Genomic DNA, 17,192 nt, shown 5'->3' on the forward strand with positions numbered 1-17,192 from the left:
GAGAAGAGTTAACAGGGTAATACTGTTCAGAAACGTCCAGGCGGCAGGTAGAACCTCTCCCATTGACTTTCTCACTGTTTCCAAGATGTTCAAATCACCAAGCGTACACCTCTGCAGCAGTAAATTGGAAAACCACGGTGAGCCACATGCAGACCAGTGGTGGTGCTCTGTTCAACCTTTAACCCAGGTGGGGTGAGACATGAAGACCAGTGTTGACTTTCCAATGTCTGAATGAACACATAAAATCAATCTTAACTTTTGGGTATAAAACTTGTTTCTTAACCCTAACCCATATTTTCCCCCCAAAATGTGTATGTAATAAATAAACACAAAAGGACTTAATTAGGGTTTCAGTAAATATTCAAATGAATCTTATTAGATGCTATCTTTAAAGAGAGTGTTCAAAATAGTTTGGACCTACTGATGTAAAGGTTGCAAAAAGCATCCACTATAAATCTGTAATATATCCATTACAAATCTAGATGTCTTTTGTTGAAATCTGATGTGGAAAATAATAAATTATGACCTATGAAAATATAACTTTGTATTCCAAATGGACCTGAGCTGGATTTTTAAAGCCGTAATCAGACGAAAACCATCAGACCGCACCATGAGCGTACCGTGGTTAAAGGCACAAATTTTTTCCCCCGTCTGGTAGCTTGTTTATCACCCAGGGACTCATGCTGCAGAGCTCATCAAAAGCATCTAAAATCAGGACTTCAGAGCTGTGTTGTCGCTCTCAGTGAGAGATGGTGAGACAGCTGTGGCGCCCCTTCTTCAGTCCCAGACTGAGGCTTTAAAAATCTAGATAGACCTCTCTAATTCCCTCCCCAGCTTCCCAGTGTGGTGTGTTAAATCTAAATTCTTACCAAACCTGATTTTGGATACGATCGTCGTCTCACCAAAATAAAGCTCCTCAAAAGTGACTTGCCATGAACACACACCTGCAAGTACGTCATTGTTTTGGGGACAAAATGGGAGCGATGTCTGACATCTGCCAACTGAAACACACTTTTGATGTAGAGTTCCCGTGTTTACAGATCCCTTTATGACATGAAGTATTTCCACTGGAGCAAGAAATCTGATGATTTGATGCCACTGGGGAGGGGGTGTCGAGCTGTAGGTTTGGAAAACAATCTCACTATTGAGCCGTTATTAGTGAGGAAAATCGAAGATTAATTCATGGGCAAAAATAAATCCTCTGCTTCTTGGGTAGGGGACCGTACCAAAGTGCAAACACACACTTGGAAGGAAACTCTCTTTGTTGGATGAAAAACTCCCACATGGAAACATGTGAAAGTGGCGTCTTAATGAGGGCTTTGATAATCCACTTGTTCTGGCTGGGTGTCCTGTGGGCCGGGGATGAAGGACCCGGCTCCTCAGACCCTGCAGGTGACGTCAGACCGGTGCAGCTTCTGTTTTCCTTCTGAACGTGCAGCTTCACATCAAAGGTAAGGTCACTAGAAGCAATTTTTCGCTCTCCAGAATTTCTGCTGCAGAGCTTGACGTCAAGTTTCACTTCCAAATGCCACGGCGTGTTGCCGCCGACGCGGCGGGCCGCACGGAGGGAGACCTCGGCGCTCTCGCACAGTCCACGGCGCTACCGAGTCAGCATATTTCTGAAGTCTGAAACACTGCCAGTCTGGTTTTGGGAATGTTGGTATTGCCTTTGCTGCTGTTGCGCCTGTTGCTGTTGTGCTTGTGGCACTTGCTGCGTTTGCGGCTGCTGCTGGATGTATCCCACAGTGCTTTGCTGCGGGACATTAGCGGTGTGTAAGAATGTTGGAGTAGATCCACCGTGCACAAGTCCTTGAGTCATCTGCAGACACAAAAGAGAATATGAAAGTACTCTGGCCAGCTGGCAGAAACCTTTCACTTTTATCTGTGAAATCTATCTTGAGCTGTTGCCAGCTTGGCCCTCAAATGAGATGCAGAACAACTGTCTGTACTATCTGGGAGAAAGAACAAGTCTGCAGTACCTGAGGAGGCTTGTAACCATGACAGGCATGAATTTAACACCTGTACCACCATCAGTATGACTCAACTTTATTTCTTATTTAAAACATCAATCCGGCCATCACGTCCTAGTGAGAGATAACAATCATAGCGTGTAATATTTACCTGAGCCTTATGTTTGACTTTTTAATTAAAGCAAGACCCTCCCAAGGGTTTTAGATATTTGTATTAAACCCTCCCCTCCACTGAAGAAACAGTCCCCCAACAATCCCTGCTAACCTGGAATAACCACGTCAAGAAACTGGATTGTTGTCCTCAGCACGAGGTAGAAAGGCACCTTTATGCTCCGTGGCAGCACCCAAAAGTAATGTTTCTGATGTAACTACTAAATCTTTATGTATTTGATTTTATTTTTTTACAGTAATTCTCGTAAGAAACTGGTGAAATAAAATACAAATTTGGGCTATGAAAAAAAAAAAGAAAGAGAAAATGCATAAGCAACACCCAATAATTTTGGTACAGCCCCTTATTCCTTTTAGGACCCTTTTTTGTTTGTGATGACAGGAGAGACTAAAGCATCTGTGACCTCTGAAGTGACTCCACAGTGCGACTCTCCAAATATACTGATGTAATATACTTCTCTTTGGTGTGTGGAGGGATTTAAGCTACTTATAAACTGTTCGGCTGACTAACACTGTTCATCTACGGCGCGTTTTTCTTGGCCGCTTGCGTTGTCCCTTCTGGACAAAGATTATGAACACATCTGGAGGAAATATTTCAGTGTAACAGCTTTAAAATCTGCTCTAATGAATTTTAGATCACATCACAGCTTTGTTACGAAGCCGAGGCATTAGAGTGATTGAAAATAACTCTGCTCTCATGTCTAACGGCCTGTGGGAACTGCACGGTAGCTTGTTGCTGTGGTAACTAGGGATTGGGGTGCAGTGTAACGCCTAAAATAATCATAAATCAGTAAACATAAAGCACTGGGGGTTCACACTGAGCAGTGTTATGCAACATCACAAATTACCTGTAATTCAAGTCAAAAATATGCCTCAAGAGTTGTACAGCCAGTGACTAAAACTGCTGCGTCACTACCGAGCAGGCGGGTGTCGTACCTGAAAGAACTGCTGGGGCTGCTGTAGCTGCAGGGAGTGCTGAGAAGCCTGAGGCTGAGCATGGTAGGCTGACTGGGACTGGTTTGTGATGAAACTGTTGTGTGGGATCATGATGGGGGACGTGAAGACCGGGGAGGGCACGAGGACGGCGTTGCAGTTGACCTGCTGCATGGAGAACGAAGGGGCGATGACCTGCTCCTGCAATGTGTATCTGTGTGGAGGGCACAACGGATGCACAATATGAAACAACACCATGCAAGCAGATTAGTGTGTGTGTGTGTGTGTGTGTGAGTTTCTTATAGCCCTCACATGGTTTGGGAGATGCCCATGTTGCACTGGGAAGGCTGCGAGGTGACACTGCTAGTGGGAACCAGCGTCTGCATTGGCTGGTTGAGGAGCATGCTGGAGGGAAACAAAATCTGTTACTGCAAGAATTCAGTGCGCAGGATGGGAAAAAAATTAAATCATGTGAACGTGAAAGAGACTTTTTTTTTTTTTGTAGGGCTCTCACCGTAGTTGACCATCTTGGCTGAACTCGCTGTCTGTGTGTCTTTGGTTTGCGTCCTGCAGAGACCTGGTGTTGGTCTGAGAGAACATCATGGGGTTGCTGTAGAACGGCATCGTCACGCTCGTGTTCGTCTGCACCGGAACGCTCACCGACTGTGCCGGCCCGCTTCGCGCGATCCTCTTCTGGGCCTACGATGAAATGAAAGAAATACTCCGCTTTTTAAACCCACCAGTCAAATCGAATAATAAGGCGGAAGCAAAAACGGAGGCGATTATTGGATTCCATCAGTCATCTTGATGATGCAGGATTCAGGTTTCTGTGTCTGTCTCTCTTTGCTTCAATGCAAACAAGCACGAACCACACTGAGCTACCACCTGCTGTGATGTTTCTGCCTGTCAATAAGTCATTGATATTAACCGCTGAGTCCATAACTCGCCCCCTGTTGTGCTGAGAGCGCTGAAGTAGGCTACAAGTCATTAACCGCTAATGATTCAATTTTACTTAATTCAGTCCCTTTACAGGACAGCTTTCCAATCAGCTGCATGTGTACAGTTGTCTGACACTTTTGTCATCTTCAGATTTAGGTTTTGCGCTCGCACAGCTCTGTACCTGTGTTGAGGGCGAGCTGTTCTCTCTCAGGAGGGAGTGAGGGGACGAACTGTGGGCCCTGCAGGACGATGGTTTAGGGTGGCCTGAGAGCTGCCTGATCACCCCTGACTGGCTCTGTTGGGCCGGCCTGCCTGAACCCTGCTGCTGCTGCTGCTGCTGCTGCTGCTGCTGCTGTTGCTGCTGCTGTTGCTGCTGCTGCTGCTGCTGCTGCTGCTGCTGCTGCTGCTGCTGCTGCTGCTGCTGCTGCTGCTGCTGCTGCTGCTGCTGGGCCTGGCCAAAGTCATTGTGGATAGGCTGCTGTAACAACATCTACCGCACACATACACAGAAAATATACATTTATCCTTCATTTGCTAAAAAAAAAAAAAAAAAAGTTTTTTTTCCCTCAAATTTCTATTTATTATAGCACAGGCACGCTATTCTGCATATCTTTTAGAAATATATACTTCTATATTTAGGTGAGGTAAGATTGGCAAACGATAAGCAAAGGGCGATCAGTTCTGATTAGCTATCTATTAACCTGCTGCAACAAGATGTGTTTTTCAAATCGCAGCTTATGTCATGTCACCTTCACACCCAGGAGGCAACTACATTTTACAACTTGTCTCTGTTATGGGAATGCTGCAGCACTCCCACAGTCTCCTCTCTGTGCATGATGTGAGTCATGTCAATACAGGCTGAACTGGTTAGTTCTGGCCTCTTGGTGGGGCCATTCCACCATCGCTATGAGGGGTTAGTTACTGTGAGCTTAAGCCTGATGTTGCTGCGCCCTGACAGCTGATATTTAAATCCCTAGTAATGTTTTATGTCTAGATTAAAGCCTGTGAAAATCTATTTTTTTCTTTAAGAAATTCAGTGTTTCCAAAAACAAAAAAACAAAACTCTCTGTCTTTTCTCTTCAAAATAAAAGTTCTGAGATGTAGTGGATAATATTTCGCAGCGCTGTGTATATCTTCTTTTATCCACGTGGGCGTGTTACCTGGAGATTAGCGAGGTGAAGCTTCTCCTTAATGTCGTGCAGCTCCTGCTGCTGCGTCTTAATGTCAGCTTGCAGAATGCGCGTCCTCTCCTCCAGCTGCTCCTTCAGCTGGTTCATTACACAGAGCTGAGGCTGCTGTAGCTGATACATGGATGACTGCTGCTGCTGCTGTTGTTGCTGCTGCTGCGTTTGCTGGAAAGACACGATCCAAAAAAAGCAGTTGGGAACAGACATGAGAAAAGCTTGGCAGTTTTCTTTTGTACTTTAATATGTTTTTCTTTTTTTCTGCAAAATAGGCTAAAAATTATACAGCTGAGTGATTTCTTTGAGCAATACAAGGACTATGTGGAAGGCTACAACAAAAACACACATTTCAGGTATAATATTGATAGTTCTACTGTCATTCTCACTTGGTTTTATGATACAATCTTATAACTAGGCCTGGAGGCACAGTGGGCACAAGCAGCAAATGATATAAACACATACAGCAGCAACAGTCATAACAATAAGATATTGTACAGAAAAGAGAGGAGAGGAAGGCAACAGGCAGGAGAAGAAGTCTAAACACTAACCATGGCGGAGTGCTTGCTGCAGGTAGGAGAAAGGGGGAGGCTCATTTGGGGAACGAGGTCAAAGGAATTTTGTCTTTGTGCCAAATTCTACGGGGAAAAACGACAAGGTTTTACATTTTAACAACACTGCGTCTACTTTGTTCTGTTGTTTCACACTGACCACTTCATCTCCAGTGACAGACGGACACATGTGGACATTGCATTGACTGACCTTTGAACTACTAGGCTGAAGTCTGGCAGATGTCTTCTCTGTCCCGATAGAAGCAGACTGCCATGATGGTGTGCAGGCCTCCGTGTAGGAGTTAGCTGCTGCAGAACAGACAAGTTATCACCTCCGTGCTCAGAAGACTGAGGATGTGCTCAGTTGGATCATATGTATATGTCAAACAACAGCTGGTAATGACAACAAAGCGAAGATACAAAGACTCGTGTTCTGCTCGTTTCATGAGTGAGTTTCTAATGTATCATTTCATCTGTCGGTCATTCCCTGGTCACTGCAAGAACAACTTCTGTGTGCAAAAGTGATATTTCTTGTATAAGGATCTTTTTGGCTGCAAATATTTTTTTCAAAATCTCAAAATGTTTGCTTTATATCCTCCCAATACAGATCTTTTCATAGACGCTGTTACAAGGGCATAACATGTCCCCGTCACTTTTCAAAACCCTACTTTTGCCTTGCCGCCTGAGAAGAGGACTGCAGGCAAGACTCAGGGACGGGAAAAACACACTCCTTTGCACTTGCTCAAGTAACACAACATAACTAAATCCATTTTTTGTTCGTAGTCAGTAGTCCCCTTTATTCAGAGATATGGCAGTAAAGGACAGTACTGCCCTTGTGCTTTTTGTCATAAAAACGCACAACTTTTAACAGTATCAGGCCTCTTAGTGAAAAAATAAGCAACCAAATGAGATTTTTAATGGGTTAATAATACTGCAATGAGCATAGCATTCATTTAATTCTAATTAATTCTATTTTTGTTTCGTATTTTTATTTTTACAACCATTATTTTGGGAATTACTGCCTCACGAACTGTTTCATAATAATATTTATTGGCTAAATTGATGATCATATAAATTCACAAAATAGTATTCAGTAGTTCTAAGGAAACACTGTACTGTATGATGCTATTTTAGTATTATATTCTATTTTTGTGTTCATAGTCACCTTTTTTTTTAAATTTTACAATAAACTGTACCTATGTTTACTGTATATACATGTAACACAGTTTTTTGTTGAATTTAAGATATTTTAAAAGGTTTTGTGTGACCTAAAACCTCCAGGTTATTCTCTTTTAGCAGAGATCATGTCACCAACAGTTTAGTCGGAGATTTGGGTGTGCTATGCTAGTAGCGGCTACTGTAGCAAGTGACGTCACTTGAGGCACTTTACTGTACTTCACACAGCTCCATGTGGAGCCACAAAAGGTGGTTTTCTCACTTATGAAACAGGACTCCACAAAACCTCTAAACACACTTTGGTGTGATAACCAGTGGAGTTCCTTTTCAAATTTACTGAAACAAGAAAGTGCAGTCTCCTCCTTAAAGGAGCATTTCTTCCTAAACAGAGTAACTAAAGCCTTTCTGAGCTAAAGGTAGAACCACTCATGAAATGCATCCCTTCTCTGATTGTATAACAACACTGCTGATTCACTGGCTCTAGATTGCCACCTCATTCTGCCTCTGACTTAAACCCACAAACTGTGATGCATTCAGAAGATGATTTTAAATCGTAGCCGACGCAAAATGACAAAAACAATGATATGTTAATAATAATGAAAGTGTATGCATGTGTGGGTTAAAGGGAGACTGGAGCAGCAGCTTTGTTTACAAAGGGCTGTTGTAATGAATGTGCCGCGGTGTATAGTTCATAAACATGCAGATGGAAGTGAAGTGTGGTGGTACATTAGACAGTGGGTGGAAGAGCAGCTGAAGTCAGAGAGACTGGAGGCTCAAACCAACAGGCCGGGCTAAAGTAAGCCTTGATACATAGATAGATACACTGTCACCCACATATGTTCAGGTAGGTTGACTTGACTTCTGCTCTGCTTAGTTACAGACGTTTTACCTCTCTCCACAAAGTCGTTTCAGATCTCAGATTTTATTCTGAATTTACAAAAGTACGACCTACCATCTCTCTGCTATTGTGACCCACTGAGAGTCTGAGCATCATCACTGCAGGAGCCACATTATTTCACTGTCTATAATTTATCAACAGCAGAGAATCCTACTTTTTCTGAATCCGTTGGCTGGTTTGAACCTTGAACCTTTATGTGTGGAGTTTGCATGTTCTTGCTTGCGTGGGTTTTCTCCGGGTACTCCGGCTTCCTCCCACAGTCCAAAGACATGCAGGTTAGGTTAATTGGTGACTCTAAATTTCCCGTAGGTGTGAGTGTGAGCGTGAACGGTTGTCTGTGTCTATGTGTTGGCCCTGTGATTGACTGGCGACCAATCCAGGATGTACCCCACCTCTCACCCATAGTCAGCTGGGATCGGCTCCAGCCCATCCACTACCCTTAATGATAAGCAGTATAGACAATGGATGGAGGATGGATGGATAAACAGTTGCAGCCATACAGGTGCAGGACCGTGGTACATGCTGACCTGCTGTTCACTGAGTTAGCACTTTAGGGAGCAGAGGATGACTCACATGCAGAGTCCGACATTGCTGTGTGGGAGGACTTCCGGGAGCTGTGGGAGGATACCGAACGTGCACCGCTGTTCCTGTCCCGTGGAGGGTCCAGTGTGGAGCAGATGTCCAAGTACAGCTCCTGAGCCTGGAACACAGAGGCATGTTCAGCACAGAGGGTCGGATTCTAAGCTGACATGAAGTGTGTCCTTGTAAACAACACATACTGGAAGGAAGGGCCCATAACTCTTACCTTCACCGAAGAGGGGGCTATCTCAGGTGGAGACAGCTCCTCAAAGCCGAAAGCTCTCCTCCTTTCAGCTCGCACTTCAGCATAACTGTGAATCACATAGAAAGAGCATGTGAGACGAGTGTCCATCTAACTTAACCTTCATCTAAACAAACAAGCTCCGCGTGCCCACCATTAAACCAGTCAGACTCACCTGACAACAGTGTGAGTGCAGACGATGAACTCAGGCTTGGAATTCCACTGGTGGTAAGTGATGTAGTAGTGTGTCTGCAGCCAAATCCACTGCTGACCTTTGGTCAGGAAGCGATAGTAGCAGGATTTACCCTTTCCGAACTGCATTACTGAGGAGAGAAAACAGGCAGCGCCATGTTCAGGTGTCACAGGTCAAGGCGTTCTCTGTGCAGTAGGGCAGCAGATGACCTATTTTACAGAGATGGATTCCTGGATCTGTAGGTGATGAAGGTGGTTGATAAGAGAGGAGCGATAGACGGAGACGACAGAGTTACTTACGCTGTTTATGACACTGAGCTATCAGCTCCAAGTCATCCACATGGTAGTAATCATAGCCTGAAGTTCCAAGAACCTCGAAGGGTAAGTAGCCTATGATTGGTGAAGCTCTGAAACAAAGAACACATGATAAGCATGTAAGAAAGACAAACTCTTATCAAAACATCCACACTGCTGATCAACAGAAAGAATCATAAAATGATTTTACCTGTGATCTAAAAACAGGAACTTCCATTCAAGACTGTGTCTGGATGTGAATTCATCACAAGGATCGTCCACGTTACACAAATCCTAAACAAAAACAAAGAAGGTGGCAGAGTGAGAAAGCCACAGTCTTGTATTTTCTTTTGGCCGAGGTAGCTGGGAGAAAGGAAGCACGACATTCAGCTACTCTCACAGGAAGCAGGAAGTTGTGCCTCATTTCTTGTTTTCAAACCATCCGCTCTGATCATACGTAAAAGTCAAGTTGGTTTAATCATTTAATCATCACATGACTTCATTTTATCATTTTTGTAGGAGAAATTAAATTCTTACTGAAAGCTTGGCATGACAGCAACAGTGCCAGACACTTTTCTTACACGGAATCATCTTGTAATCACATCTGTTAGTGTCACAGCCAACAACGTTTGCATGCTCTGAGTATTGCCTGAGAGCTGCGATCTTGAACACTGAAGTACATTGTGAACAAAAGCTTATGGAAACTGAAGCTCGTCGTGGAAGAAAAATACGTGAAGTGTAGAATTCAAAAACTGCAGATTAAAACCAGTATGTGCAAAGGCTTTCTCTAGTGTCTGAGAATCTGAGGGAAAAGGATGTTCCTTGCCATATGGTCCAGACTTCACTATTACAGTCATTCCATCTGGCAAATGAGCGTAATCACTGTCTTTTACATTTTTGAAGAAGTACTGGGGGGGGAGTTGAAGCCTGTCCAATAGGTCTAGCTCTTCTGGCACCTTTTGCTCTGAGCTCCAGCACATTTAAGGCAGAAAAACGGCAAAAGGTTCAAAAATCATGATAAAGAGACTAATCATGTTTTCTCCAGGAAAAAATAAACCTATAAAGTCTTCAGTTTGTGGACTTCTCTGAGCTTATTTCTAGAGACCTTAAAGCTAACATGGCATCATGAAGCATCTTTAATTTACTTCAGTAACTTGCCAAGTGTCAAAATTTCAACTGGCAGAGCACCTTAGGGGTTAGACGATTACATCAATAAGATGCAGAGAGTTCTTGACATGTAGAACCAAAATGCATGATCCCTGAGACAAAAGCATCCCGTCACGCCGTGGGCTGTAGCTCATTGCTGTCATGTAGATTCAGATTATTACTGGTTCCTGTGCCCCCTGATTGAAACTAATGATGTAACACACATGCAACGCAAACTGATGTGTTTTAAGATCCAAGCCGGCCTCACCTTTAGAAATTGCGGAGTGACTAGTCGTACAGTAGCGATGAGGCAGACCTGCTCCTCCAGCGATGACTGCAGGCTTCTTGGTAACGTCAGTTCAAGCCCGTTACAAGAAGATGTAGGCACTGTGTGACGGAGGGCATACAGTTGGCTGTAACCTCTGTCTTCATTTTGAAAAATAACTACTTTCTTTTTTCCCCCTTTGTTTCCCCCGATCAGTTTGTTAAACTAATGCTGAATTAAGAGGCTTGATGGACGCACTTTTACTAAATTCACAATAGATAGAAAATAAAAGCTCTTACCATTGTTATGAAACTTGAAATCTCCGACAAACTTGACGTACTCATACACAGGCGGCTCCTTTGGATCAATGTTACCTCTGGCTAGATGACAGCAAAATTCAATATGCGCCTCACCTGAAATAACAGCAGCATATTTTCAAGGTTAACAGCTGATTCATAAAACGGTATATGTGCATCTGTGCAACAAACTGTCTCAGCTCTGCAGTGCCTCCTTATCTTGTTGGTGTTTTGTATGACACAGTGGAAATGGCAATCTTAAGTGAGATCTAATTTTTATGCAGCAGAAAAGAGTATAATTCATATGAAACCCTGTATTCATCATACTTCAAAAGATGTGACAGTGTTCACTTTTAAGTATTCAAACAGCCTGAGGAGAAAGAAAGGGCTCATATCAAATAAAGGGTTACAGCATAATGCTTATGTAATATTATGATACAGTCAATGATACATTCCTTTGTCCGCTGGGAATCAAAGAACCAGATTTATAGCTTGACAGCATAACAAATGCACTTTGAGCTTCAGATGCTCTCCAATGTGAACTCTCCGATGGAGAAACTTACTAATGGAACGCTTTGACCTTGACAAGACGTTTGAATTTCCTGAGAACGTACAATAGAAGTGTGCAGATATTTCCAGCACTTATACAGAAGCTCAAAAATCAAAACCCTTAGTGTGGACAAGCATAGGTGGTTTGGGCGCCGGTTGCCTTTTATGTGAGCTCAGCTCATGGCTGAAAATGAAATTAAAAAATTGCATAACGTGATTCAGCATCCGGCATCCAGCGGTCATTTTAGCCAAAAAAGCCAGCCAATCCTTTTCATGTGAGCAGGACAAAAGATAGACGTCCCTTTTGAAATGTGCCCAGGATGTGCTGGTCACAGTTTGTTATTTAGGCTTCTAAGGATCAGCTGAGACATTCATCATCATCTCAGTTCCTCAGAAAAGCCCAATAGTAACACAGGATTAAGGTCAGTGTCTTGAGCCCCAGATACTACATTGCTTTGGATTACTGTGCTAACATAACAGTGATTTAAAGACTTAACTATGATACTAAGCTAGCTCCTATTATTAGCTAAAAGGCTAAACATAGATACACACTAATCAGCAATCCAATAAACCTTAGGTCCCAATTCAGCAACTAGCTTGATATGTGCAAGCTTCAAGTTAAATGTCCAGATTTTTGAGCTACAGGTGAACAATTACAACTGACTGATATGTATACAGCGTTTCTCCCGCATGCCGCACTTCTGACCTCCCAGTGTGGGAGACGACCAGACGCAGTGTGGTGTTAGAGGCAGACGGGAGCCAGACGTGCCAGAGAGGCCACCCAGTAGGATACTCACTGTCAAGGAAGTCAGAAGCAATGGGGTCAGTCATCAGCATGTGGGATGATAGCAGCTTATACACCTCGCCGTGTTCCCGCTCCGGGAGGAAATTCAAGATATTTTGGTCCACCATATCTGACTGGTGCAAAAGGATAGATGTGCGATGGTCAGTCTTTTGGCCATATCACAGGTGACACAATCATCACACACTGGAGGACATCTCTGTTTCTGAGGTGCTGATACACTCAGAGCCACACACAGAAATAGATTTAATCTATTATTCATTATCATTCATTAAATAACATGTAAGAAGTTACAGCAGGAGCCATGAACTGAAATCTTGATGTGGTATAACTATCTCTTGTAAATGAGCTTTGGAAACAAAAACCAAACTAAAAAAAATCACCTTCCAACATGTCCTGGATCAGATTAGATGAATTGCAGATGTTAATTTGTCAGTACGAGTCAAATACTGGCCAATAAATATCGTTAAAACGTTTATACTCAGGTGGCAACATGCTGTGGACGTACAAATGTGTTTGGAAAGAATGAACCCAAAGCTGAAGTTAGCAAAATGTATGAATACAAGGCACAGCGACAAAACAACGCAGTGTTAGGAAGAGAATAAATAAAGAGTAACTTATTTAAGCCTTCTCACTTACCGGTAAATGGCCAATAAGTGAAGACACACTGTCAGATACGTATATGATATTGCCATCTGTGGTTAATGCTACCAAGAAACCATCTAGAGCCTGAGAGAAGAGAGAGACAGAGGGTACTTTAACAAGGAGGTTAGACAGGTATTACAGTACGGCGTGAATGAAATTACATTGTCTTACACTGTCACAGATAATCGTCGTCTGTGGTAGTAAAATGCAGTTTAAACTTAGAATGACATGTGATGCTGATGTGCTGTTATTTACTTTTTGTGCCCTATTTGCCTCAAAGTGCCTCCTCCACTGCTAACACAGTAGGAATAGCAGCAACAGTGAAAACATCATTCAGCTGAAAATCGAATTGTCCCCATGTCATCTCGCCCGGCTCTCAACGGGCATTTCAGGGAGAATGTTTCCTTTCTTTATTGTCAATATCAGTCAGTGTCGGAGCGTAATTGAACTGGGCTGTTCTGCAAACACGTCCTCCTGTGCTTTACCTCCAGCATTAGCTGAGTGAACTCCTCATTACTGAGGAACGAAGGCTTCCAGTCCTGTCTCACATCGCAGGTTTCATTCTGTGCGGTGATGTCTGAAAAGGACAAGGACGAGGATTACGTCTGTTAAATCTGCCTGAGAAGAAGTGTGTTAGTTAATGACTGAAATAATAGCACGTCTGTTAAGAAGACATGCTGTACATAAACCGTGCAACATTTCCCCACCTTTCTGTTTCTGCAAGAAGTCAATAGTTCTCTGCAATATGGTGGACTTGTCCATCTTGCGAGGATGTCCTTGACCCTGCAGCATGGTGCATAGCTCCTTGATGAGCACATTGAATTGGTCTCTTCTTTTCTTTTCCGATTTGTTACGAGATGCCCTGCAGCGGTCAACACACGAGAATGCAATTATAAATCAGTGGAAATGCGAGTGGACGCCAATCAAGGTGTATTTATCCTGCTCAGACGGTACATCACTTTCCCAAACAAAACCTAGCAACAGTGCAAGGACACAGTTGCAGACAGATAGAAGAATGAGAAGTGTTAATAATAGACTGCTGTTGAACAGTGAGAGAGGAAGAAGGAAGAGAGGGCTAAGTCATGAAAACTAGACGAGATTGAGTTCATTCTTATTATGAAATCATTATGAAAGAAAGACAGAACATGAGAAAGAATTCAACACAATTAGGTCAAAGTGTCACGGCTCTAATCAACACCATAATTCAGCTGTAGCAGGCAGCTGTTGTCAGCAAACCTACTATACACTACCTGCTGCACACCAGACAGCACGCAGACAACCAGCTGACTGAGATATTTGTCTCAGGATTTGGTGGTGACGACGAGAGGGAGAAAATGGTTTATATTCAACAGGTGACCAAAAACACGACTCCGAATGAATGTTAATGTTGCCCCACTGCTGTCACGTTATCCATAGCAGCCTTGGGACTGTGTGTGTGTTAGCTTGTCTTAAATTTAATTGGAAAAAGAAGTAAGTTTGTGACTTGGGATGGCGAATTTAATTTAGACTGATCTGGCATTACAGACACTGTGCGGAATATTGCATTAAATTAGACAGCTGAAAGCACACAGGAGCAAGAGGTGACAGAATGTAATCATCACTTGTGAATGTATTTTTCCCTGAATTATGACTCTTTTCTAATCTACACTTACGCTCGGACGAACTGTAATTCTCTTCATTTAACCATTATGTGACATTCAAGCTTCAGGTTTATTTTAATATGACCACCAAAGATGCATGTTTTCACCCCCCCTTACTGATGGAGCAGAGACAGAAAGCACAAATTCATTTACTAAAGTTGTGACTAAATGACTTCAACCCTTCATGTTCTGTCCATATACACTGCCAGACACCAGTCCACACGGACAGACACACAAACATATGCATGTGCACTGAGGAGGCGTACCTTTTTGCCCTGTCTTTCTCATCTTCATCCACTACATCGTCCACACAGCTGTTGGTGCTGGAAAACAGAGGCGGACAAGGTAAATGCACTTTAAAAGAGACAAACTGTGATCCCAATGGCTACACCCACTTGCGCTCTCCACCGTCAGCGCCATGACTGTTCAAATAACCTGGTAACCCAGAAGAAGTGCCTTGTTTTTGTTCCATATTTAACAGGACACCGGGGCATGTAAACGTCCTGGTCTGTATATGTATTTTTGGTTTATGTCACACTGTGTCAATGGTCTGAATCCATGCATGTCATGTCTTGCATGTAGAGAAGAAGAAGAAGAAGAGTGTAGCATTAGCCTGGCAAGCTTACAGCCAGTGATGGATGAAATCTAGCTTTTGGTTCAGGTTGCAGAACTCTGTATATTTTACATTCACATATTGCAATAACATTCCAGTTTTTATTTATCAGTTGCAATGAGGCAGTATACGCATGGTGGTATTTGTTAGAGATTGTGATTGTGGCAAATTGTGTTTTATGGGGTTATATTCATAACCTGTGCGGCCGGAGCATACAACAGGCAGGTGATGCTATGCTATATGAACTGTGCTGTATAAAGCTTTTGAAGATGGAAGAGGAGATAAAGGGGTATGAGCTACAGTACATCATAAAAAACTGCAGGTAAACCAGAAATAGGAGGATTGTATTCCAAGTTCAACATTGGAACAACAACAGCCAGTGTAACTCTTGGCTTTGCTAGATCAATATTAATGAAGCACCCCAGCGATTCATTAAAACGCTTCGTTGCTCTTTGCAGATATAAGTGCTCTGGTGCCATCAGTGAGAAATGTCCTCTTCTTTGCAGGTGGCACCGTGAGATGTATATGTTCAGCTTACAGATGAATAAAAATGAAATCAGAGTCGGCTGAATCCTTCTTAGAAATCACTGTCACTCATGCACTTGTCCCCTTTCATCTTATTCCTTAATACACAGTCAACTCACATTCTCCTCAGTTTCTCTTTAACCGTAACTTTGCCAAAGTTTGATTTAAAAATGGCTTTTCCGACTTCCTTCCTTTCTATAACCACCACTTATTTTGCAGAAATAACAACAGATCTGTGCAGCACAATGAACAATTGTGCAGCAGCTGTGAAAAGAATCATGTGCGTGCACATTTTTCAGACAGATTTCTGCTAGTGTTCAACTGATGAATGTATGGCGACCATTTTACCCTGAACTAGTGGTGGAGGAAGAGAGAAAGAAGAACTGGGGGATTTTAAAGAGAAAATCACAAACGCTGTATCACTTTCATATCATCTATGATCATCCAACCGAACAAGACAGTGGAACTATTCAGACGATGTATGTCCAATTAAATGTACCTTCACAGTATGGAATGAGTAGATATACAGTACTGTATATGGAGCAGAAATATGATCCCAAAGTGAAGCGAGCTTGTTTTGATACTCACTCCCATTCCCTGTGGGAGGACGGACAGGGGCCACCGAAGTCAGAAAGGTTGTCCATAGTCACTCCCTTTCCCAACCAGGCCCTTTCTGAAGTCTTATAAGTCCCATTCGCGCTGATCTCGTCTGAACACTCTTTTGGAAAAAACCTATCGCGGACCAGCTGCCCGCCTCCTCCTCGAGTCCTCCAAAGAAACTCCAAATCCTGTGAAAACAGACAAAACTCATTACTACATCCTGAGAGTGGGCATTTTGCTGTGGATGAAAGCTGTGTTGCATAAACTCATGTTAAAATAAGCAGGTATTTTCTTCCTCTGTCCACCTGTAAAAAAGAAAATGTCCTTTTGCCTACGAGGACTTCATGTGTTATGCTGGATAATCATTAATAATAAAATGTAAAGCGCATTAACAACATTCAGTTACTACCTGGGAACAGTGCCTCATCACTAAAGAAGTGTTTTTTTCACAGGAGGAGCTCCCCTGACCTAGAAAAACGTCTGAAGCAGAAACCTCTTTTGATAACCCCGCATAAAAAAAAGCGAGTGTGGAACAGCCACCTCTTTCACATCCTCTGTACAAGGCAAGCTTAAACAACATGGAGCAGACAAGTCTATTATAACAGACTGGAGCCATGGCTGGCTGCAATGACACAGCACACAACTGCGTTCAATTACACATATTAATACATTGCCTACATGAAGTCTACACTGAAAAGCATGCTTTATTATGTGTTCTAAAACAATCAGTGATGACGAGTTATTATTTGATTCCCAGCCACCATCACTGTTTACAGCAGTGTTTCCACTCGGAAAACAACACACACTTCTTTCCTTTAACCTTGATTAAATTAGCTCTGTGGTTTTGTGGTCTGGAAATATTTGACATTTTATATCAACTATATCCAGATTGTGATTACAGTTGTGGGCTTTATTCCACATGCACACTGAGCGATGTACACAAGACGCCTCAGGGGAAACCAGTTATTGCATTTTCCATCATTTTCAAT

At 42.8% G+C, this 17,192-nt stretch overlaps 1 protein-coding gene across 1 annotated transcript; it reads right to left on the bottom strand.

The window, feature by feature from the left end:
* Window positions 1–1,414: 1,414 nt before the first annotated feature.
* On the bottom strand, window positions 1,415–16,312 carry npas2 (neuronal PAS domain protein 2). Its single transcript, XM_070843180.1, has 21 exons — window positions 16,192–16,312; window positions 14,732–14,788; window positions 13,533–13,687; window positions 13,311–13,402; window positions 12,820–12,909; window positions 12,176–12,296; window positions 10,833–10,946; window positions 10,537–10,655; window positions 9,334–9,416; window positions 9,129–9,235; window positions 8,812–8,959; window positions 8,622–8,706; window positions 8,390–8,516; window positions 5,954–6,051; window positions 5,743–5,829; window positions 5,171–5,353; window positions 4,192–4,500; window positions 3,586–3,770; window positions 3,384–3,476; window positions 3,075–3,285; window positions 1,415–1,819 (listed from the first exon to the last, which is right to left on the bottom strand). Exons 1-21 carry the CDS (start codon window positions 16,245–16,247, stop codon window positions 1,601–1,603), a joined length of 2,739 nt encoding a protein of 912 aa, XP_070699281.1. The 5' UTR covers window positions 16,248–16,312; the 3' UTR covers window positions 1,415–1,600.
* Between the last annotated feature and the right edge of the window lie 880 nt (window positions 16,313–17,192).

The sequence above is a fragment of the Pempheris klunzingeri genome, chromosome 14 (genome assembly GCF_042242105.1).
Source record: "Pempheris klunzingeri isolate RE-2024b chromosome 14, fPemKlu1.hap1, whole genome shotgun sequence".
Taxonomy (NCBI): domain Eukaryota; kingdom Metazoa; phylum Chordata; class Actinopteri; order Acropomatiformes; family Pempheridae; genus Pempheris; species Pempheris klunzingeri.

What these genes read in the sequence shown, in the direction of transcription:
- npas2 (XM_070843180.1), bottom strand. Translation starts at nt 16,247, where the DNA reads ATGGACAACCTTTCTGACTTCGGTGGCCCCTGTCCGTCCTCCCACAGG. An exon ending in TCCTCCCACAGGGAATGGGA is followed by an intron (nt 14,789 to 16,191) that starts GTGAGTATCAAA and finishes TCTGTTTTCCAG; the next exon opens with CACCAACAGCTGTGTGGACG. An exon ending in AGCCAAGATGGTCAACTACG is followed by an intron (nt 3,477 to 3,585) that starts GTGAGAGCCCTA and finishes GTTTCCCTCCAG; the next exon opens with CATGCTCCTCAACCAGCCAA.